Raw genomic sequence first — 24,232 nt, 5'->3', positions numbered from 1 at the left:
TGTGCCTGGTCCAGAAGCTCCAGCTGGTGCAAAATGCTGCAGCTAGACTGTTGATGGCTCGTAACAACTAGAAGCTGTGCTTTCAGTGTGGTGGGTCCAAGCCTGTGGAACTCCCTCCCAAGTGAGATCAGACAGATGCCGTCCTTGCTGAACCTCAGGTGCACGGCTTAGACTTTCTTGTTTTAGCAGACATTTTAAAGTAGTGTTTGGTTTTATGATATTTTTATGTACATCAATATTTATTTGATTTATCTCCCACCCTTCCTCCCAGCAGGAGCCCAGGGCAGCAAATGATATATAAAGTCTTCAATAAATAAATAAGGAGTAGTAGGATCATCCAAAGAAGAACCATGGAGTGCACGCACAGAGGGGAGTTTTGGCCTCTCCTGGCCTGGTGTGACTCCTGACACTTCCAGTTCCCACAAGAAGCTGACAATGTGGAGGGGCAGGTACAGATGACAGCAATTGACACAGCCTGAGCAAAAGCTGCGTACACATCCCCCACCCTGAATCCTGGGAACTGTAGTTTACCCCTCTCAGATCTACAATTCCCAGCACCCTTAAAGAATTGCAATCCCCGGGATTGTTTTTTTTCCGAGGAGGGGTGATGTGCTTTAAATGCATGCTGTGTATGAACCAGAGACCAAAGAGGCCTTGAGCCAGAGCAGCCCCACCCCCCAAATTGGCCATATGGGAGGACAGCATGCAAATGGAAACCTGAAGTAGAGTGCTGTTTTCCTTGGGCAAAAGATGGAGACAGCAAAGAGTTAAAAGCGGTGTTGTGGGGCAGGGAAGGAAAATCTCCTGAAGGTCCCTTTCAGCATCTGAGGGCTTCTACATGCAGCCCAATGCAAAGGGGGCACCCAGACTCCACAGTCCCCGTTGCGGGAACCTCCGCGAGAGGGAATTTGGGAGGAAGGGGAGAAGTCGATCGGAACCCCTCTCCCACTCTTTCATGGCCAGGCTCATTTGGGAACCTGAAGCGTCGGAAATCTTAGCGAGAGACCAAACCTCCCAACTCTGTGCGTGCAGTGCAAGGTTTTTATTTTATTTATTTATTTATTTACAATACTTCTATCCCGTCCTTCTCCCCTATAAGAGGGCACTCAGGGCAGCTTACAAAAATAAAATCAAACATGTACATAATAAAATTATAAACAGTAAAATCACACAAACAAAATAAATTTAAAATACATAAAATACAGTTAAAATACATAAAATACATACACACACACACACACACACACACACACACACACACACACACACACACACTAAAGGGGGACTACAAAGGTAAAATTTAATGCAGAAGGGTTCTCTCCTGCTTTGAGAGCGAGGCGGGGAGAGAGCAGTGAGCTTAGTGTTTGGCATGCTAAGGGCTAAAATGAACAGGACTAGATTCCTAGAGCATCCTTCCGGCTTCTGGCCGGGGAGTGAAAGTGGCCTTTGACCCTCCTAAGTGCTGTGTCGGTGGCCCCTCTTGCGATCGGGTGAGTCCCCCCCCGCCTCCGTTTTCTGCATTTGGGTGAATGGAGGTCCCAGGGCTGCAGGGGGAGGGTGAATGGAGGGCCTGCTCAGCTGATCCATCCGGGATCCACTCCAACAGTGGTTCCTTCTCAAAGTGGGGGCAGGTAAGGGATGGGGTACTGCAGGGCTCGGTCCTGGATGCAGGGATCTTCAATATTTTTATTAACGACTTGGATGAGGAGGTGCAGGAAATGCTTATCAGAGTTGCAGATGATACAGAATTGAGAGGGAAAGCGAAAACCCTAGAGGACAGAAACAACATTTAAAGGGATCTTGATAGGCTGGAGCACTGGGCTGAAAACAACAATGAAATTTAAGAGGGATAAGTGCAAAGTTCTACACCTAGGAAAAAGAAACCGAATGCAGAGTTATAAGACGGGGGATACTTGGCTCAGCAATACGACATAGAATCATAGAATAGTAGAGTTGGAAGGGGCCTACAAGGCCATCAAGTCCAACCCCCTGCTCAATGCAGGAATCCAAATCAAAGCATTCCCGACAGATGGCTGTGCAGCTGCCTCTTGAATGCCTCTAGTGTCGGAGAGCCTACTACCTCTCTAGGTAATTGGTTCCATTGTTGTATGGCTCTAACAGTTAGGAAGTTTTTCCTGCTGTCCAGTCGAAATCTGGCTTCCTGCAACTTGAGCCCATTATATTTCCCCTCAGTCTTCTCTTCTCAAGGCTAAACATGCCCAGTTCTTTCAGTCTCTCCTCATAGGGCTTTTTTTCCAGTCCCCTGATCATCTTTGTTGCCCTCCTCTGAACTCGTTCCAGTTTGTCTGCATCCTTCTTGAAGTGTGGAGACCAGAACTGGACACAGTATTCAAGATGAGGCCTAACCAGTGCTGAATAGAGGGGAACTAATACTTCATGCGATTTGGAAACTATACTTCTGTTAATGCAGCCCAATATAGCATTTGCCTTTTTTGCAGCCACATCACACTGTTGGCTCATATTCAGCTTGTGATCAATGACAATTCCAAGATCCTTCTCACATGTCATATTGCTGAGCCAAGTATCTCAAATCTTATAACTGTGCATTTGGTTTCTTTTTCCTAAGTGTAGAACTTTGCATTTATCCCTATTGAATTTCATTCTGTTGTTTTCAGCCCAATGCTGTGCCCCCCAATTTTGTATCATCTGCAAATTTGATAAGCATGCTTTGTACCTCCTCATCCAAGTTGTTAATAAAAATATTGAAGAGCACTGGGCCCAAGACCGAGCCCTGTGGTACCCCACTCGTTACTTCCGCCCAGTTTGAGTAGGAACCATTGATAAGCACTCTTTGAGTACAATTCTGGAGCTAACTGTGGATCCACCTGATAGTTGTTCCATCCAGCCCACATTTAGCTAGCTTGCTAATCAGAATATCATGGGGCACTTTGTCAAAGCTTTGCTGAAGTCGAGATATGTTATGTCCACAGCATTCCCACAGTCTGCAAGGGAGGTTACCCAATAAAAAAATGAGATGAGATTAGTTTGGCAGGATTTGTTCTTCATAAATCCATGTTGGCTCCTAGTAATCACTGCATTGTTTTCAAGGTGCTTACAGATTGACTGCTTTATAATCTGCTCCAGTTTTTCCAGCGATTGATGTTAGGCTGACTGGTCTGTTGTTCCCCGGTTCCTCCTTTTTGCCTTTTTTGAAGATAGGGACACATTAGCTCTCCTCCAGTCATCTGGCACTTCACCGGTCCTCCATGATTTTGCAAAGATAATAGACAGTGGTTCTGAGAGTTCTTCAGCCAGTTCCTTCAATACTCTAGGATGCAGTTTATGGGGTCCTGCCTCTTTGAATTTGTTCAAAGTGATTAGGTATTCCTTGACCATTTTTCTATCAATCTCAAGCTCCAGTCCTGCCCTTTCTACTTCATGTTTCCTGGGAGGGTCATAGACCCTTTTTTGGAAGAAGACTGAGCCAAAGTAGGAATTGAGCACTTCTGCGTATTCTTTGTCATCCGTTATCATTTTGCCATCCTCATTTAGTAGCTGTGCCACCATTTCTTATCTCTGTCTTTTACTATGGACGTATCTGAAGAAAGCTTTTTTTGTTGCTTTTAGCATCCCTCGCTAGCCTCAGCTCATTCTCAGCTTTAGCCTTCCTGACACCATCCCTGCAATTCTGTGATACCTCCCTGTACTCTTCCTTTGTGGCCTGGCCTTCTTCCCACTTCCTGTATGTGTCCTTTTTTGTTTTCAAGTTATCTCTAAGCTTTTTGTGAAGCCACACTGGCTTCTTCTGCTCTTTCCCCCCTTTATTATTTATTTTATATATATATATATAATTTTGACCAAAAAAAGTGGAGCAACCAGTTGCAAAGCATTTTAACATCGAGGGTTACAGCCTGTTGGACTTTTCCATTACAGTGATAGAGATGCCAGCAGATCCAGCAGCATTGACCAAAAGGGAGAACTTTTGGATTTATTCTCTGGGCACATTGGCACCACATGGCCTGAACCAGGAGGACAGTACCAGCATCTCTTAGCTTCCGCAAAGGAAGCCCCTCTGAGCATTCCATCCTCAAAGCTCTATAACTGCCACCTTGGTAACAGCATTTGTATGTTAGCAGCTGATGAAGGCGGAAGCTGAAACGTTTTGTTAATATAATAAAAACCTCTGTTTGGTTAATCACCGTATATATATATATATATATATATATATATATATATATATATATATATATATATATATATATATATATATATATATTAGATTAATATATAGAGAGAGGTTTTTCCTCCCAGTAGGAGCCCAGGGAGGACATGAAAACAAAATAGATTTTTATCATTCATTTATATGGTGCTTAATTGCCAACATGGCTTCTAAGCAGTTTACAACTCTAAAACCAATTCAAAAATATAAGCAGAGATATAATTAAAAATAAAGGAAAAATTCACAATAAAACATATCAGAATGTAAAAGAAAAACATCCACCATTAAAATGTACAATTAAACAAGCCCATTAAAACAGCCCTTATTAAGAGAGGAACCCAAACTGTGTCCACATCTGCAGATCCATCGTTCACGCTTGCTAGGGCAGAAAATGTGAGGGGGGACAGACAAAAGCCTTCTGCCTGCACTTTTGACATGTTGGGGTTTTGGATTGCAGCTTAAGGTCTTAAGGGAAGCAGGAATCTAAAGGGCAGAAATGGAGCTTACAAACCATAGATGAGGACCCTCCTATTTATTTATTTATTTATTTATTTATTTTATTTATATACCGCCCTAAGCCTAACGGCTCTCTGGGCGGTGTACAAAAAAAGTAACAGCTCAATATATAACTTCAATAAATATAAAAGGCAAAAACCAAAAACAGACAAACAACAACAAAAACCAAACAACATCATAATATAACACTAGTAAAATACAATTAGTTGCTGATACATCTGTGTAACAATGGAAGGCTACTTCTGGAGGAGTGCTGGCTGGAGATGTGGTATGTTTTTCTCTGGCCGATGACTCTGTGTAAGAGAATGTAGACAAAGGAAGGAAAGGGAATGAAAAGGTGGAGAAGGCTCCAATTAGAGAAATATTGGGGGCACAGATATGGCAAATTGTTGGCATGACAGCAACATGGGTAGCAGTGCAGGGAATAAAACTTCTATATGCAGAAGCAGTATATCTGATCTCAGATGCAAGGAAGAAATATTATTTTCTTTTACAGTAAATACTTAAAGATTATTCTGCATAAAGGAAATGAGGCAGGGATAATTCTACATAAAAGGATGAGGCAGGCCAAGAGAGGGAGTGTGCACGGCAGGGAAGGAGTGGTAAGTCAAAGGGCAGTAGGGCAGATGCTGCACCTTCTGACTGAACTAAATTGAATGCTTTAAGCTGCGGCCCTCACATGGAGGAATGTGGCCCCCCCTCGTGCTAGCCAGACACATCCACACTTTTTCCTGTCCTGAAAGTGTAATCATTCTATAACAGAACAATGTCTTGGTTTTGCAGGACTTGGTAGCACCTCTGATTAGGAGTTTCATAGGCTTGAGACAGAAATCGGCATAAGACAAAGGAGTTCCTTCAGTCCTGTTGGGGGCTTCCTTGGTGCACAGATAAAAGATGGAAGAGGAAGAAGCATCTGGCCATGAAGCAGGAAGATGCTCCTATACCACCAAGGCTGGCAGCAGTGAGGAATTCTGGGAAAGAACCATACAGCAAGGCCTGGGTGAAGAGAACACCCTCAGTTCAGATGTGCACCGACTGCATTTCAGGCAGTTCTGCTACCAGGAGGCTGAGGGGCCACGAGAAGTTTGTAACGAACTCTGCAGTCTCTGCTGTCTGTGGCTGAAGCCAGAGCAACACACAAAGAATGAGATCTTGAACCTGGTGATCCTTGAGCAGTTCTTGTCTGTCCTTCCACCGGAGATGGAGAGCTGGGTGAGGGAATGTGGAGTGGAGACCACTTCCCAGGCGGTGGCCCTGGCAGAAGGCTTCCTCCTGAGCCAGGAAGAGGACAAGAAGCAGACAGAGCAGCAGGTGAGAGTGTTTCATTGAGATAGTCAAAATGGACAAAAAATGTGAGGGAGGGTATGTGATGTTCCTATATTAATGTATATATGGTAAGTGTTGGTTGTTTAGAAGATACATGGTAAGTGGAGTGAAAGAGGAGGGGGAGTGAATGGGCAGTAGAATGCTAGATGATTGGCTGAGTGTTTGAAATGGCTGAACGTATAAAATGAAGAGTGAGAGTGGAATCTGGGGGGAGAAGAGAAAGAGTGGGTTGTTTGGTGGGTTTGAGAGAGTGGTTTACCAGGAGAGAGTGGAGAAGGAGGGGGGTGGAGTTCGGATTAGTACTGAGTAAAACCATATGCTTATGTGCCTTAAGAAGAAATCTTGTTAATCTTATTAGCTTTGTTATCTTTAATAAATACTTAATTTGGTTTACCAAAGGCCTGATCCTTGGCTGGGGTTTCACAGACCAGAAGGGAGGGTAAGGTAATGACCAAGGCTGAAGGGGAACTGTAACAAATGGTGGCAGCGGTGAACAGAATAACAATACCAGTATTCAGAGTCTCTGGGAATACTAGTATTAGGACGTGACTGGTAGTTGCCTAGCAGGGGGATCTGTTGAGATCTGTGCTAGAGCGGGGAGAGAAAAAATAAAATAAAGGACAGTCCGGACTGGTGGAGTCCCTGGTGGTGCCTAGAGACAGGCAGTAACCACAAGCAGGTAGGAACCTGACAGGGAGAGCCAGGGAAGGGCGTCACAGGTGGTCGTAGCGGTGGGATACGAACAAAGGAGATTACGTCACAGGTGTTGGCTGTAGCAGTGGTACGAATACTGGAGAATCCCTAACAGTGGTGTGACAAACAGAAATAACAAAACAAGATTACTTGTGAGAGTGACTGGCAAAGAGTGTGTGGCAAAGAGTGAGTGAACTCAAACACCATGGCTGAATACATAAAAATGAAAAGAGAGGAGCTGGTGGAGAAGTGCATAACATTCAATTTACCTCACGAGGGTAAAGGGGTAGATGAATTGAGGGTAGCACTTATAGGATTTGCAACTGCCCAGCAAAAACAACCGGTCAGGGAAGAGACCCCAGAAGGATATTTAAGCAATCCCGCTTATATAGAGTACTTGAGAGAGAAGTTAAGATGGGAGGCTGAGGAAAAAGACAAGCAGAGGGAGTTGGAAGCTGAGAGATTGAGGATGGAAGGTGCAGAGAAGGAAAAACAGAGGGAGTTGGAAATTGAGAGAATGAGATTGGGGTTTGAGGAGAGGGAGAAGCAACGAGCATTGGATGCTGAATTACAAGTAGAAAAGTTAAAATTTGATAGAGAGAAATTTCACTCTGAGGAGACAAGAAAGGACAGAGATGGAGCAAAAATAAAAATTACTCCAAAGGACTTTGCTGTCTATGAGCCTGGTCAAGCTCCTCAAATTTACCTCAGCACCTTTGAAAAAGCAGCTCAGTTGTGGGGGCTACCTGAAGATAAATACATGCAGTATTTATCAAACCTGATTAAAGGGGAATTGGCTGAGGTATACCAATATTTCCCCTCAGACAGGCCCGTCACCTATGCTGAATTCAAAGAAGCAGTGTTTAAAAGGTTCAGACTGGGGCCTGATTATTTTAGAAAGCTTTTCAGAAACTGCCAGATACAGACAGGGAGGTCTTTCGTGGAGCTGGGGGCAAAACTGATGGACATATTTCGGAAATGGCTGACAAGTGCAAAAGCTCAGTCTGTGGAGGAAGTGAAAAACCTCATGATATTGGATCAATTATACCATCAGTTACCACCAGAAATAAGGCTCCTGGTCAAAGACCGTTCCCCTACATCAGTGCAGGAGGCCGCAGAGATGGCGGATCACTTCGCCTCCAACAGAACTGGCTGGGTGGGGAAAACATCAAGAGATTTTAAACCCAGACCATATAATGCTGGCAGAAGGGATGTGGTACCACAGCGAGTGAGTCCTCCAGTAAAATCTGAAGGGCACAGGACACCCCACAGTGGATCTGTGTACCCTAAAAGTGAGGAGAAATTATGCTACAAATGTGGTAGACAGGGGCACCTACGTTTTCAATGTGAGGTTGCCAACCCTATTAGTAGTCCTGCTCAGACAAGGGCAGTGAAAACAGAGCCCAAGGCTTTAGAAACAGCGAAAAAGGTTCAGTTCTGCCAGATAAACTGGACAGAAGTAACAGACCTTGATTCAAGTCTGAGAGAGGAAGTGAGTGTACAAGGGGCAAATTATTGGGCATTGCTTGATACTGGTGCCGCTCAGACATTACTGAGGCGAGATTTAATAAAATCTGAGGTAATATTACCTCAGGAAACTGTGACTATCCAAGGAGTGAGGGGTCAACCAGAAAGTTTGCCTGTGGCCCTGGTGAAAATGACTTGGAGAGGCCGAGAGGGCCGATATAAAGTAGGCATTAATGCCCAGCAACAAGAACCAGTAATACTGGGAAGAGATGTAATGGGAGCCCAAGGAAAGATCTATGTAGTGACCAGACAGCAAATTGGCAGACAAAAAGAAGCCATATTAAGGGGGGCTGAAACAAACAGGGTGGAATCTGTTAACCAGCCTCAGGTCACCATAGCAACCACTAGCAGGCCTGCTGAAGGAGACAAACTGTATCAAGTGGTCGCTGATAAGAAAGAAGCAGAGCAATTCAGGGAAGAGCTGCATAAAGATATAAGTTTGAATCAGATAAAGGAACAAGCTCTGACCCAACAGATTCCTTTCACTGACAAACTGAGGAATCAAGTTGTGTGTGAGAATGGGATTTTATATAGACTGTGAATGCCCGCTGAGAGAAAGGATGAATGTGAACCAGTGAAGCAATTGATAGTACCTAGCAAATACAGAACCAGATTGCTAGAGGTAGCCCACGATGTCCCATGTGCAGGACATCTGGGAATAAAAAAGACCAAGAGGAGATTGGCTGCACACTATTATTGGCCAAACATCTCCAAAGATATAAAACAACATTGTCTATCTTGTGGAATATGCCAAAAGGTGGGAAAAAGTGGAGTAAAGACTAAGGCACCCTTAAAGCCCCTTCCTATAATTGGACAACCCTTTTATAGAGTGGGAATAGATTTGGTGGGCCCTTTTTCCAAACCCACAAGGCATGGCAAGAAATATCTAGTGGTGGTGGTGGATTTTGCCACCAGGTACCCAGACGCAGAAGCACTGAGATCTGTAGAAGCCCCTGTAGTGGCAGAGGCTTTATTAAAAATCTTTATGAGGCTGGGTTTCCCTCATGAAGTGCTGACGGATCAAGGCAGTGTATTCATGGGAGAAGTGATGCAATGTGGAAATGTTGTGGTCTAAAACATCTAAAGACCACTACTTACCATCCCGCCACTAATGGGTTAACTGAGAGATTCAATGGCGTTTTGAAGGGCATGATCAGAAGCTATGTTCAAGATCACCCACAAGACTGGGATGAACGGTTGGGATGCTTCTTGTCCCTCAAGAGTCAACAGGCTTCTCACCCTTTGAACTCATGTTCACTAGAAAAGTGAGGGGACCTTTGGAACTATTAAAAAATTCATGGGAAGGAACCCTGGAGAGTACAAAACTTCTGTAGTAGATTTTGTATTGGAATTCCGCAATAAATTAACATCAATGATGGAGGTGGTGAAAAAGAATTTGAGTCAAGCACAGGAGAAGCAAAGTTACTGGTATGACAGAACAGCCAGGGAACGTGTGTATGATGTGGGAGATATGGTTATGGCGTTCATACCCAGGAAACATGACAAATTACAGGCTAACTGGGAAGGACCATATACCATCAGAGAAAGGCTTGACACAGTCACGTATGTAATCACCACAGACCAATTAAACAAAAGCAAAGTGGTTCATGTAAATATGTTGAAGCCTTACCATACCAGGGATGTACAGGTGTTGCAAGTTACCTTATTCCCTGAGGGAAGTGGGCCTGAACTTCCAGATTTGGTACAGGAAAGCAAAGACAAAGGAGGGGTAGATCAAGTGGAATGGTCAGAGGAGGTGAAGGAGGAAGTAAAGGAAGAGATTCTGAGAGTTTTGAAAACCTATAGGAATCTCTTTAGCAACAAACCTGGCCGAACCAGTATAGTTATACATTCCATTGATACTGGAGATCATGCCCCAATCAGATCTGTTCTGTACCGTGTGAATGGGAAAGTTTTGAATGAGATCAAAAAGGAGGTGGAAGATATGCTGGAATTAGGAGTGATCAGGGAATCCATCAGTCCCTGGGCCTCAGGTATTGTCCTGGTTCCGAAAAAAAGATGGAACCACAAGGTTTTGCACCTATTATCGGCTAATCAATAAAATTACTGTCCCAGATGCATATCCTATGCCTAGGGTAGACGCAATTTTAGAGTTATTGGGGGCAGCAACCATTATCTCTACACTAGATCTCTGTAAAGGATTTTGGCAAATGGAACTAGACAAGCAATCCAGAGCCAAAACTGCCTTCAGTACACCAGATGGGTTATATGAGTTTGTGACCTTACCCATGGGACTAAGGAACTCACCAAGTTCATTTCAGAGGCTAATCAATACTGTGTTGCGAGGCATGTCAGATTTTGCAGTGGCCTATATAGATGACGTGGCCATTTTTAGCAAGTCGGTGCCTGAGCATGTCCAACACCTAACAACAGTATTAGAGGCATTAAGAAAAGCAGGCCTCACAATAAAAGCTAAGAAATGCCAGTCTGGACTAAAGGAAGTAATCTATTTAGGACATAAGGTGGGGAGTGGGAAAATCACCCCCTTATGGAGCAAGGTGGAGGCAATACAAGCGTGGCCGATCCCCTTAACCAAAAAACAAGTAAGGGCATTTCTGGGTGTGGCTGGATTTTATAGGAAGTTTGGTTGAAATTTTGGGGAAATAGCAACCCCCTTGCATGAATTAACAAAGAAGAAGTGTTCTGAGCGTGTGGTATGGACGGATGAATGTCAGAAGGCTTTTGATCTACTGAAGCAAGCCTTGTGCCAAGGACCCATATTAATAGCACCAGACTATGAGAAACCATTCATCGTGGCTACAGATGCGTCGGACCTGGCGCTGGGAGTCATCTTGCTGCAGGAGAGAAGAGGCACCAGACATCCAGTGGCGTACCTGAGTCGCAAGCTGACGCCGAGGGAGAAAAACTATTCGTCGGTCTAGAAGGAGTGCCTAGCGGTCATGTGGGGACTGAACAAGTTGCGCCCATACGTGTGGGGATGAAGATTCACAATGACTACGGATCATCGGGCCTTGTTATGGTTGCAGACTATGAAAAACCATAACACTATGCTGCAGAGGTGGTCCTGGGCCCTACAGGACTATCAAGTGGACTTCCAGTTCATAAAAGGCAAGGACAATGTACTGGCCGATGGACTTTCCAGGCAAGCGGCTGGGACTGCAGTGACGTGACCAGACGAAGGAACAAAGAAAGACATTTTCCCCATAGAGACTTTTATTTGTTAACGCGACGTATAAATCCTGGAACAGGAATAATACTCTGCTGTTGTTTAAGGGGGGGGGAAATGTGATGTTCCTATATTAATGTATATATGGTAAGTGTTGGTTGTTTAGAAGATACATGGTAAGTGGAGTGAAAGAGGAGGGGGAGTGAATGGGCAGTAGAATGCTAGATGATTGGCTGAGTGTTTAAAATGGCTGAACGTATAAAAGGAAGAGTGAGAGTGGAATGAGGGGGGAAAAGAGAAAGAGTGGGTTGTTTGGTGGGGTTGAGAGAGTGGTTTACCAGGAGAGGGAAAGAGAAGGAGGGAGGTGGAGTTTGGATTAGTATTGAGTAAAACCATATGCTTATGTGCCTTAAGAAGAAATCTTGTTAATCTTGTTAGCTTTGTTATCTTTAATAAATACTTAATTTGGTTTACCAAAGGCCTGATCCTTGGCTGGGGTTTCACAGACCAGAAGGGAGGGTAAGGTAATGACCAAGGCTGAAGGGGAACTGTAACAAATGATGGCAGCGGTGAAGAGAATAACAATACCAGTATTCAGAGTCTCTGGGAATACTAGTATTAGGATGTGACTGGTAGTTGCCTAGCAGGGGGATCTGTTGAGATCTGTGCTAGAGCGGGGAGAGAAAAAAATAAAATAAAGGACAGTCCGGACTGGTGGAGTCCCTGGTGGTGCCTAGAGACAGGCAGTAACCACAAGCAGGTAGGAACCTGACAGGGAGAGCCAGGGAAGGGCATCACAGGGTATCCCAAAATTCTTGATTAATTGCCCAACTTTTTTGGAACGCGTCCAGGGAAGGAACCTGTAATTTCTTTTCTAATCCTCTTCCCCCTTCCCTGTTTTGAATCCTCATGACTGTTTCAGGGGAAGGATCTCTTTGCAGAAATGGACATCGCTTTCATTGAGGCTGAGAAGACTCCATCAGACACCATTCAGGGTCCACTGGGTAAGGATTAGTGGGGATTTTCTTAATTTGGTCCTCCTGTTTCAATCTGGGGGGGACAATCGTCTCCAGCCTTTTCTATTGGTTTACATTTCACTGATTTATACGTGGGGATCAGCACCTTAATTTGTGGGCAATGGCCCAAAGGGGGAGAGATGTGTTTTCACGCAACTGAAATATAAAATGTGTATAAACACTCATCAGATAAGACCTCTTCTGAGGCCCATGTGCAATAGTTAAACATGCATCAGGGAATCTCTGAGACAATCACGTGCTGATGTCTTCCTACCACCTTTGTCTCCCACAGGGGATGAAATGACACCAGGGAGAACTCAGCTGTCTCGCTTTCGTGACGAAGGGAAAGCAGCTGCTGTGGAACCAGATGAGGTAGGGGGCTGGATCAGTGGGGAGAGAAGGCTGGGGACAGCCTGAGTGCTTCTGTACTTGCTCATCTTCCTTGGTCTGAACAAAATCTCCCTCAACGATGGCTTTGTAGACCATTCAACGAAGGCTTAAGTCTTGATAATGGTGACCAGCCAGTTCACTTTAATTATCCCTTTGGATATAGCTAGTGTTATTTATTACTATGAAGATTTTTTCAGTAATATTTATTTTGTATACTCTTTAATGCTACAGTTAATGCCACTTACTCAAAGATTAAAATAGAAACACCTATCATTAAAATAAAACACTTTCATTACAATTTTAAAATCAACATCCGTAAATAACTGTGCACCAAAACAATCCCATAAAAACAACACAGCAGTTGTTAGTAGATATTAGGGCTGTGCAGATTCCCTCCGACCTGCCCTGAGGTTCCGACCTGAGGACCCCCTAATGGGCCAACCCGGGGACCACTCACCCTGCATCCCATCCTCAATTAGGCTGGAGGTGGGGCTAATGTTTAATTCAGGATTTTTGCAAACCCTTGTTAGACACATGGCTGGGAGGAGGAGGGGGAAGGAGAGTCTACGTCTCTTTCACCACCACCACCCGCCTACAGCAAGGGGGTTCTTCAGAGTGCTCCTTTACAAATGATCTCTTGATCCTAAAGGGCATCAGGCAGGAAGGAAAGTCAGGCGATGTTGGGCTCCTGCTATCCAATGGGGTAGACATGCAGCCCTAGGAGATAATATTTATGCTGTTTACAACAAATTAATCTTTCCATTTTTAGCGTCCAGTGTCCTTTGAGGATGTGGCTGTGTCTTTCACAGAGGAGGAGTGGGCGCTGCTGGATCCTGACCAGAAAGCTCTGCATAGGGAAGTCATGGAGGAAAATGGTGGGATCGTGGCCTTTCTCGGTAAGGCTCCCTGGTGGACCATAATATCTGCTTTGGAATTCAGTTATTTATATCTGTTAGGAATCCCAACGTTCTGGTTCACAAGCACCACTTACAGCATCTGGCATTCTAACCCTCCTGCAGTTAACCTTGAGCTATGGACTGTTTGGTGTCTGAATACGCAATCAAACTTTTGAAATATACATTTTAGAGATGGTGGGGAGATGGAACTAGTTACTTTCTGGTTGGCCACTGGCATCAGAGATGGAGCAGATCTCTTGATTGGGCCAAACATTCCACCTCAGAAAGGGGGCAGGCTGCACTAATCTTAGATTCCTATAGATATGTGAGGCTTTTTGGTTTCCTGCAAACATCAGGCCAGAAGAAGCCTTTTGCCAGGAATTCTGCCACTGTTCTGAAATCCAAGTATCTGTTCAAGCAGGTCCCCCCTGTTTCTTCCCATTTTCTCTTCTCCCTCAAAACAAAATTTTTATTGGTGTTTTGATACTTGGCCTCACTGTGTTTTATAGGAAGTTGCACATGGACTTCCAAGTGATGGATCTCAGTGGCCATCAGATGATCAGGTCTGAAAGCCCCTTTGAGAGCAATGTGAGGTTCCTGATGGGGAACTCCTCAATGCAGCCAATCCCAGCAGGGCTCCCTGTCGGGGCTGATCAACTGATGGGTACTGAGAGAAATTTCCGCTTGCCGAGGAACAATTAGGAGTGCTCTTTAAGCTCCCAATCATTTCTTTGCTGCCACATCTTTACCTGCCCATGCTGGAAGTCAGAGGTCTGGGGAAAACATCCTCGTACACTACATTAGGATGCTGGTGGGCTTAATGATTCCTGAGGGCCAGAGGTCCCCCATTGCTGTGCTGGCTGTAGAGATTATCTATTGGCCATGAGATCTGATGCATGCCAATGAAATCCTCTGCCAGTGACTGATGTGGTCTAACCATTTTATCGTATTTGTATGTTTCCATTTGAGATAGTCAGAAGTACCTCATTCTAGTGAAAGCACAGGATTGAGGGTTCACATGAGTTTCCTTTGAACCTTATGGTCTCCCAGAGCTCCACTTCTCAAACGTTGTGCTCACCTGAGCACACCCTGTCTCTGAGCATAGAAAATATACATAGGGGCAGATCAAAGCAGAAAATCCCACTAGGGATATCTGCAAAAAAAAGAATAGGACTTCACAGCGGAATAACTAATAATGTTTATTTCATACACACTGAATTCTTGGTTACATAAGTAAATACATTCCTGGCTTTAGCCAGTATACTGAGTTAAATTCTCAAAAGTAAAGCATTATAATATGGTATGTCAGGCTATTACACAAAGCCTGTTCAATGAAACATTTCTTAGCATTAATCGAGCTTTAAAGCATGTTGTGAACTTGTGATACTATGATATAGTCATATAAGTCCAGACATCCTATTAGTATCCATCAGGAAAAGGATGAATATTCTCACCTATTAAGTTCCAAGGCAAAACAGCAGCAATGATGAGTGACCAAGTCCAAAAGGACTGGTAAACTGGCATCCTCAACACACATCTTTTTTAAGAAAATTGAAGGAGAGATGACAGGGCATGGCAGGGAGCATGAAATGATACTTTGGGAATTTCAGGAGCTTACCTGTCAGGCTCTCTAAATTCACATGGAGACATGCAGATGCACAGCACTAAAGGCATCAGTCAATCCCCAGTTGGGAACAGGAAAAGCCATAAAAGGCACTCAAGGAGGAAAAGCCATGCATGGCCTGTCAGTCAGCTTTCCTAGTTGACATGATACCCCTGGGAGCTTGGCCGCCTTCCCAGAATTGGATGAAGAACCTTGTACAATCAAACTGAATGGAAAAAACTGGTCTCTTTAAACCTGTGGGACTTCTTTTTAACACTGAACACTCATGGGAAACTTATTTCTAATCAATATTCAGTAAGGGCAGCTTAGCCCATCACACATTGCTCCTAACAGCTCTGGAGAGAATGCAGTGTTGTTCCATTTATCTGCACAACAATGTTGTGAAGTAGGCTAGGCTGAGAGAGAGCAATTGGTCCAAGACCATCCAGTGAGATTGATCAGCCAGAAGCTGAACCCAGGTCTCCATGGTCCAGATGCAACAGGCTGTAGTATACCAGCTGTCCATTAAATAGAGGCAGTTAACTCTCTAGTTAGATCTGTCTCCCATGTGAGTCTTTTCCGTTCTTCATTTATCACAAGCATTCATTGGCATTGTTCAATAATTTAGGGTACCATTTCTTCCTAAGGCTCCAATCATTTTCTTTCTTTGTTGCTGAAGGTGACAAATTGAAAACCAAGAATAAGAGAAACGGTGACAAAATTAACACAGTTGGGGAGTGTGGAGAGAACTTAACTCAGAATTCCAAAACCAGAATTCGTACCAGGGTGAAACCATATGAATGCTTGGAATGTGGACAGAGCTTCTGTCACAAGAATAAGATGACTTCCCATCAAATAATTCACAGAGAGGAGCAACTGTATCAGTGCTTGGAATGTGGAAAGAGCTTCCATCAGAGACCCCATCTCACTTCCCCTAAAAAAGTTCACAGCGAGGAGAAACCGTGTCAATGCTTGGAATGTGGAAAGACCTTCAGCTGGAAGGAAGCTCTCATCTCCCATCAAATAATTCATAAAGGGGAGAAACCATATAAATGTTTCGAATGTGGAAAGAGCTTCAGCCGGAAGGAAACTCTCACCTCCCATCAAAGAACTCATAAAGGGAAGAAACCGTATCAGTGCTTAGAATGTGGAAACAGCTTCAGCTGGAAGGAAACTCTCATCTCCCATCAAATAATTCATACAGGGGAGAAACCATATCAGTGCTTGGAATGTGGAAAGAGCTTTAGCCGGAAGGAAAATCTTATCTCCCATCAAAGAATTCATAAAGGGGAGAAACCGTATAAATGCTTGGAATGTGGAAACAGCTTCAGCCAGAAGAAAACTCTCATCTCCCATCAAATAATTCATACAGAGGAGCAACTGTATCAGTGCTTGGAATGTGGAAAGAGCTTCCATCAGAGACCCCATCTCACTTCCCATAAAAAAGTTCACAGCGAGGAGAAACCATGTCAATGCTTGGAATGTGGAAAGAGCTTCAGCTGGAAGGAAGCTCTCATCTCCCATCAAATAATTCATAAAGGGGAGAAACCGTACAAATGTTTTGAGTGTGGAAAGAGCTTCAGCCGGAAGGAAACTCTCACCTCCCATCAAAGAACTCATAAAGGGAAGAAACCGTATCAGTGCTTAGAATGTGGAAACAGCTTCAGCTGGAAGGAAACTCTCATCTCCCATCAAAGAATTCATAAAGGGGAGAAACCCTATAAATGCTTGGCATGTGGAAAGAGCTTCAGCCGGAAGGAAACTCTCATCTCCCATCAAAGAATTCATACAGGGGAGATACCGTATATATGCCTGGAATGTGGAAAGAGCTTCCGTCAGAGACAGCATCTCACTGCCCATGAAAAAGTTCACAGCGAGGAGAAACAGTATCTATGCTTGGAATATGGGAAGAACTTCAGCCGGAAGGAAACTCTCATCTCCCATCAAAGAATTCATACAAGGGAGAAACCGTATCAGTGCTTTGAATGTGGAAAGAGCTTCAGCCGGAAGGAAACTCTCATCTCCCATCAAAGAATTCATAAAGGGGAGAAACCGAATCAGTGCTTGGAATGTGGAAAGAGCTTCCGTCAGAGACACCATCTCACTTCCCATGAAAAAGTTCACAGCGAGGAGAAACCGTATCAATGCTTGGAGTGTGAAAAGAGCTTCAGGCGGAAGGAAACTCTCATCTCCCATCAAAGAATTCATACAGGGGAGAAACCATATCAATGCTTGGAATGTGGAAAGAGCTTCCATCAGAGACACCATCTCACTTCCCATGAAAAAGTTCACAGTGGGAAGAAACCCTGTCAATGCTTGGAATGTGGAAAGAACTTCAGCCGGGAGGAAAATCTCACTTCCAATGAAAAAAATCACATAGGAGGGAAACCATAAATGCTGTGGCAGCTGGTGGTCACTGAGCCTGGCAGGGCTGCTAGGATGCCATGGAGACACAGCCAGTGAGGTCACAGAGGTTTAGGCAAGTTGGGAGGTGATTATATACTGATTATGGGGAAGGGTTCAGTCTCAGGATTCACGTGTACCTTTCTGTGCAGACTTGCTCTTTAATTGCTTTAATATTTTAAAAAAACTAGTTTGCTTGTTTGGAAAAGGAAAGGAAAGCACTGGAAGAAGAAAGTATAAGAATCCATTGCTCTGTTTCCTCAACACATGGTGTCTTAAGGACATTAAAAAATGGCTGCTCATTCGCAGTCCAGGAAGGGGAAATACTGGCAATCGGAAGATATCAAGCTGCTTTTTCAATTTATTTCAGCTGAGGGAAGGGCAAACGGAATTCTCGCCAGCACTCCCTAATAAGCACAACATTAATTTGGCACATTTCACACAAACGTCTTGAGGGAAGATATGTCTGGTCTCCAGGCAGGCCCACTCACAACTGAAATTATATACAAACATTTTTTTAAAGTTATGCAGCGCCGTAGGGGGTGCCTGTGGCCAAGTCAAGGAGGTTCACATCCTCTGGGTTGCCAGGGGAAGCTGAGCTGAGCTGAGAGGACAGGAGGCCACCAGATGTGCATCATGCCTTTACTTTCCTCATAGAATCAGAAGAATTAACTTTAGCATTCAAATATAGTAGAAAACCGTTCCTTCAGACCATTCATTTTTGCAATGTAATTAAATTGGTAATTTTAATGTATTTATTGCAATGTAAATAGTATTTCCTCTTTCTGTTTCTGTTAGTGTGCGCTTCTGTGCCTGTAAGAGTGGTATTAATGCTAGTTCTACTCATAGTAGACCAATTGAAGTTAAAGGGCATGACTAATTTAGATTCATTCATTTCAGTGGGTTAGGTGAATATGAATTCAACTGATCCATTGAATGCAACCCTAGGATACTGCAGATCTTAGCTTTTACATCATATAAAAACTAGCGAATGCCCTCTAATTTTTTGGCAAAGGACCAATCTATTCCAGCAACAAAGCGTTTTATTTAACTAATATATAATATTAATACCAAACTTTTATTATGTGTTTACTCTTTTTTTTAAGGTTCTCCTATGATGCTTTGCATTTCAATGTTATGTCGTTAGGCCAGGGCTCCTTTGGACAGCTGAATAATTTGTAGAGCTGTGCACCGGATGCAGCTGAATCGCAAACACAATGTGGTCGATTTGGGATGTGTCCGGATTGAGTTGAAGCAGCTACAGATGTCTACCAAATTGATCAGCTGGTGTTGAATCATTTGTAGAGATTTGTACAGATCTATAGCTCAAAACAGTCTCTATTTAAGCCAGAAAGAGAGTCTCAGCAATGTAGCAATTAGAACACCATAGAAGGAGAATGCCAGGATATGGAGAGGTTGAGAAGGTTAGAATGCTATGACCCATCCAACACTCCCGAATCACAGTGCTTGCATGGGTGTGTGAAGGCTTAAAATGCAGAAATGTTTCGTAAGTTCTGCCTCTTAGAAATGTTTGGTGGGGGTTTGGTGGCATTTGTTCATCCCAAGGGACATGGGAGAACCATCTGAGGCCCGCTGGAATGAATTTGCTAGGCACTTCCAGGATAAAATCTTTAGCATCCGCCAGGAATTAGACTCCAGTGTTCTAGCAGGTGAATCAAGTGGGATATCCAGAGCACAGCCTTGTCCTGATTTCTTGGATGAGTTTCAGTTGGTACAGCTTGAGGATGTTGACAAGGTGCTTGGACAGGTTTCTGCAACCACTTCTGTGCTGGATCATTGCCCTTCTTGGCTAATAAAAGCTAGCAGGGATGGAACAGCCGGCTGGGCCAGGGAAGTGATTTATTTATTTATTATATTTCTATACCGCCCCATAGCCGAAGCTCTCTGGGCGGTTCACAACATATAACATCCAATATATAATTTAAAAACATATATTAAACTAAAAATTATACCAAAAATACCTAAACATAATTAAACATATAAACAACTACAAAACTCAGTACTAAAATATTAAATGTAAAATGCATTAAATCGATTGAATATTAAGATGTTAAGATGTAAATATTAAATTGCTAAAATATTTAAAATTATATATATTAGAATGCCTGGGAGAACAGGAAGGTTTTTACCTGGCGCCGAAAAGATAACAATGTTGGCGCCAGGCGTACCTCATCAGGGAGAGAATTCCATAATTCGGGGGCCACCACAGAGAAAGCCCATTTTCTTGTTGTCACTTTCCGGACTTCTCTCTGGTCTGCGAGAGGCGGTGGTCCCTGGCTGCCCGAAAGAGGCGGTAGTGAGACCACTCCTGAAGAGATCCTCCTTGGACCCAGAAAATCTTAATAACTATAGGCTGGTGGCAAATGTTCCATTCCTGGGCAAGGTCCTTGAACGAGTGGTTGCGGGCCAGCTCCAGACACTCTTGGATGAGACCGATTATCTGGATCCATTTCAGTCGGGTTTCAGGCCTGGCTTTGGCACAGAAACAGCCTTGGTCGCCCTGTATGATGACCTTTGTCGGGAGAGAGACAGGGGGAGTGTGACTCTGTTGATTCTCCCAGCGGCTTTCGATACCATCAACGATGGTATCCTTCTGGGAAGACTGGGTGAGTTGGGAGTGGGATGGACTGCATGGCAGTAGTTCCGCTCCTACTTGGCGGGTCGCCTCCAGAAGGTGGTGCTTGGAGAACATTGCTCGGCACCCTGGACTCTCCAGTATGGGTTTCAGCAGGGATCAGTTCTGTCCCCCATGCTGTTCAACATCTACATGAAACTGTTGGGTGTGGTCATCCAGCTCTTTGGAATGCGTTACCATCAGTACACTGATGACACACAGCTCTACTTCTCCTTTTCATCTTCTTCAGGTGAGGCTGTCAATGTGCTGAACCTGTGCCTGGCTGTGACAATGGACTGGATGAGGGCTAATAAACTGAGGTTTAATCCAGACAAGACTGAGATGCTGCTAGTGGGTGGTTCTTCTGACCAGATGGTGGATGTCTAACCTGTCCTGGATGGGGTTGCACTCCCCCTGAAGCAGCAGGTTCATAGCTTGGGGGTTCTCCTAGAACCATCTCTGTCACTTGAGGCTCAGGTAGCCTCGGTGACATGGAGTGACTTCTACCAACTTCGGTTGGTGGCCCACCTGTGCCCCTATCTAGACAGGGATAACCTGGCTTCAGTTGTCCATGCTCTGGTAACGTCCAATTTAGATTACTGCAATGCATTCTACGTGGGGCTGCCTTTGAAGACGGTTTGGAAAATGCAGCTTGTGCAAAATGCAGTGGCCAGATTGGTAACAGGGACCAGACGGTCTGAACGTACAAAACCGATTCTGGCCCGCTTGCATTGGCTGCCTGTATGTTTCTGAGCTCGATTCAAGGTGCTGGTTTTAACCTATAAAGCCTTACACGGCTTGGGACCACAATACCTGATGGAACGCCTCTCCCAACACGAACCCACCCGTACACTACGTTCAAGATCAAAGGCCCTCCTCCCGGTGCCTACTTCGAGGGAAGCTGGGAGTCTGGCAACAAGGGAGAGGGCCTTCTCAGAGGTGGCCTTCAATTTATGGAATGATCTCCTTGACGAGGTGTGCCTGGCACAAACACTGTTATCTTTTTGGCACCAGAACAAGACTTTCCTCTTCTCCCAGGCATTTTAGCATGTGTTTTTAAATTATTTTAAATTTGTAAATTGTGTTTTAAATTGTTTTTAAAAGATGTGTTTTAAATTTGTATATTTGTTTTTAATGTTTTTGTTACTGGAAACTGCCCAGAGAGCTTCGGCTATGGGGCGGTATACAAGTATAATAAATAAATAAATAAATAAATAAATGTTTTATATTGTTTCCTAATCAATCACAATACCATTCATTTACGTATGTTTGCTATCTGGTTTTTTAAATTTTTATTCCCATTGCCTACACTGAGTCAGACCACTGGTCCAGCCAGCTCAGTATTATCTACACTGACTGGCAGCTGCTCTGGGTTTCAGGTAGGAGTCTCTCCCACCCCTACCTGGAGATTGAACTTGGGGCCTTCTGCATGCAAGGCAGATGCTCTGCCACTGAGCTGTGGCCCTTCCCCCAATTGCTACTCTCAGTGAATATTATTCATATGAAATCATATCTTATTTTTCCCTCACTCTCTACTGCTGTTGACAGTCTCCCCCATATATATCTGTCAACTTCATTGTACAACTTTCAGCGAATACTGAAGACGCCACACTTTACTCTGGTCTTTGACCCCTGAGATGTATATTTTTAGGATACACCCTATTTTCTGTGATGTTGTTTAGGTTCTTTTAAACTGTTTTTAGTCATTTGTTTTAAAATGGTTGTAAACTGCCCTGGGACCTCTAGGTGAAAGGCGTGGAATAAATTCGTATAAAAATAGTAGTCCAGCATCCCATTTTCCTTTGGCATGTTGTTGCCTGCCTGTCCACTTGCCTGCTTCTCACCCTCACCCGTCTGGCTGGCTTCACTCTCCCCACCCCTTTCTTGAGTTGTTGTCACTCTTTCCCTCAAGGAAGCAGCCCATCTAAACACTGAGCATTTCTCCATCTTGAGGAAAGACCCTTTGGGTGGTTCCCAGCCCCAGGAAAGGTCTGACTAATGGATGGGTGAATTATGACAGCCACAGCAGTGGGGGGTGTAAAGTGGTGCTGTTGCCACCTCCTCCTTCTCATCATCACCAGCTACTTTGCTGGTAGAGGTTGGTGGGTGGCAAAGGCAAGTTAGCTCTGTGCACCTGGCTTCCACCAGTAAGCACTGCTGCCACTGACCAAGAGAGGGAGGGGCAACATGTGGGGACTTCAAAAGGCTAGATGAGTGTCTTTCCCCAAAGATTAAATAAGCGCTTATATTGATTTCGTAATTGGCAGAGGGAGACCAAATTGAGATACATCCCATCAATCCTTACCCAGTGGTTTCTGTTTGGCATCCAATGAAGGCCTCGGGGGAATCAGTGCCTGTAATGAAATTGAAATTATATAGATGTTTAAAACTGTTTTGAAATTGTATTTAGGTAAGGAAGTGTTAATAGAATGTTAGTAGGTAGGTTCAGATGCGCTCAGATCTGATTTGTGCCAAAAATATTTTACCTCAAAGAACCATTAACATCAAATGTATAAAGGGAGGGCGTGTTCAGATACCTTTAGCCAGAAAAGACCCATTGGGAAAGAAAGGATCCCTGAAAGAAACAATGGAGAAAACTTGAGTGTTGGCTGAGAAAAATGAGACCTGTAACAGTATGACTGAAGTATATACACCATTCAATCTGTTGCCTAGCAACCAGGGAGAGGCCCAGTTTTTTGATACAATTGCCCCAGTGCCTTCTGAAGGCCCAGCTCAAGTATACAGAGAGTTTAACATGTCATGGAGGTGGGAAATAGAGTGTCATAGAGTGGGAAAGGGAGGGAGAAAGATTAAAGCTCCCTTACAGCTATTGCCCTTTATTGGGAAAACCTTTTCTAGGGCATATATTAGGTCCATTTACAAAATCTACTCAGAATGGGAAACATTTTGTGATTACAGTGGTTGACTTTGCAACTCGTTTCCCAGATTAAATAAGTCCATATACTGATTTCATGATCGACAGAGGGAGACCAAATTGAGATACATCCCATCAATCCTTACCCAGTGGCTTCTGTCTGGTTTCCAATGGAGGCCTCAGGGGAATCAGTTCCTGTAATGAAATCAAAATTATATATATGTTTAAAACTGTTTTGAAATTGTGTTCAGGTAAGAAAGTGTTAATAGAATGTTAGTAGGTGTGGATGCACTCAGATCAGATCTGATTCATTCAGAAAATATTTTACCTCAAAGAACCATTAACATCAAATGTATAAAAGGAAAAATGGAAATGGACTGCCTTCAAGTCGATTCTGACTTATGGCAACCTTTGAATAGGGTTTTCATGGTAAGTGGTATTCAGAGAAGGTTTACCATTCCCTTCCTCTGAGGCTGAGAGGCAGTGACTTGTCCAAGGTCACTCAGTGAGCTTCATAGCTGTGTGGGGATTCGAACCCTGGTCTCCCAGGTCGTAGTCCAACACTTTAACCACTGCACCACACTGGCTCTTGTATAAAGGAAGGGCCTGTTCAAATACCTTTAGCCAGAGTTACAGTAAACTGGAGAGGTTTTGAGGGAGAATAAAACATAGGGGTTAACCATGGGCAAAGTGAATGTTTTATTCTGGGGAAAGACATTATGTCTCATGGGAGACAGGTATACATTGTCACCAGATCCCCGAAAGAAACAATGGAGAAAACTTGAGTGTTGGCTGAGAAAAATTAGATCTGTAACAGTATGAAAGAAGTAAATACACCATTCAATCTGTTGGCTAGCAACCGGGGAGAGGCCCAGTTTTTTTAATATAATTGCGCTAGTGCCTTCTGAAGACCCAGCTTAAGTAGACAGAGAGGTTAAAAATGAGTCATGAGAATCTCTAAGATCCCTGGCACAGAAGAAAGCTCTTTTAATGAATCCCAAAGAGAACAAATCGGTAGGGAGAA

General features: G+C 43.9%; 1 protein-coding gene across 1 annotated transcript; it reads left to right on the top strand.

The window, feature by feature from the left end:
* The first annotated feature begins 1,427 nt into the window (after positions 1-1,427).
* LOC133381576 (zinc finger protein 260-like) lies at positions 1,428-21,434 on the top strand. Its single transcript, XM_061620869.1, has 6 exons — positions 1,428-1,490; positions 5,480-6,007; positions 12,313-12,394; positions 12,699-12,778; positions 13,566-13,692; positions 15,975-21,434. Exons 2-6 carry the CDS (start codon positions 5,591-5,593, stop codon positions 17,687-17,689), a joined length of 2,421 nt encoding a protein of 806 aa, XP_061476853.1. The 5' UTR covers positions 1,428-1,490; positions 5,480-5,590; the 3' UTR covers positions 17,690-21,434.
* Positions 21,435-24,232: the final 2,798 nt, after the last annotated feature.

This window comes from Rhineura floridana, chromosome 3 (genome assembly GCF_030035675.1).
Source record: "Rhineura floridana isolate rRhiFlo1 chromosome 3, rRhiFlo1.hap2, whole genome shotgun sequence".
Classification (NCBI taxonomy): domain Eukaryota; kingdom Metazoa; phylum Chordata; class Lepidosauria; order Squamata; family Rhineuridae; genus Rhineura; species Rhineura floridana.
The sequence above is the reverse complement of the archived record's forward strand: the minus strand, read 5'-3'. Positions and strand labels throughout refer to the sequence as shown.

Bases quoted from the DNA above. Each gene is read 5' to 3' on its own strand.
- LOC133381576 (XM_061620869.1), top strand. From the start codon at position 5,591: ATGGAAGAGGAAGAAGCATCTGGCCATGAAGCAGGAAGATGCTCCTAT. The intron at 12,779-13,565 runs GTAGGGGGCTGG...TTCCATTTTTAG, and splicing joins CTGCTGTGGAACCAGATGAG to CGTCCAGTGTCCTTTGAGGA. The intron at 13,693-15,974 runs GTAAGGCTCCCT...TTGTTGCTGAAG, and splicing joins TGGGATCGTGGCCTTTCTCG to GTGACAAATTGAAAACCAAG.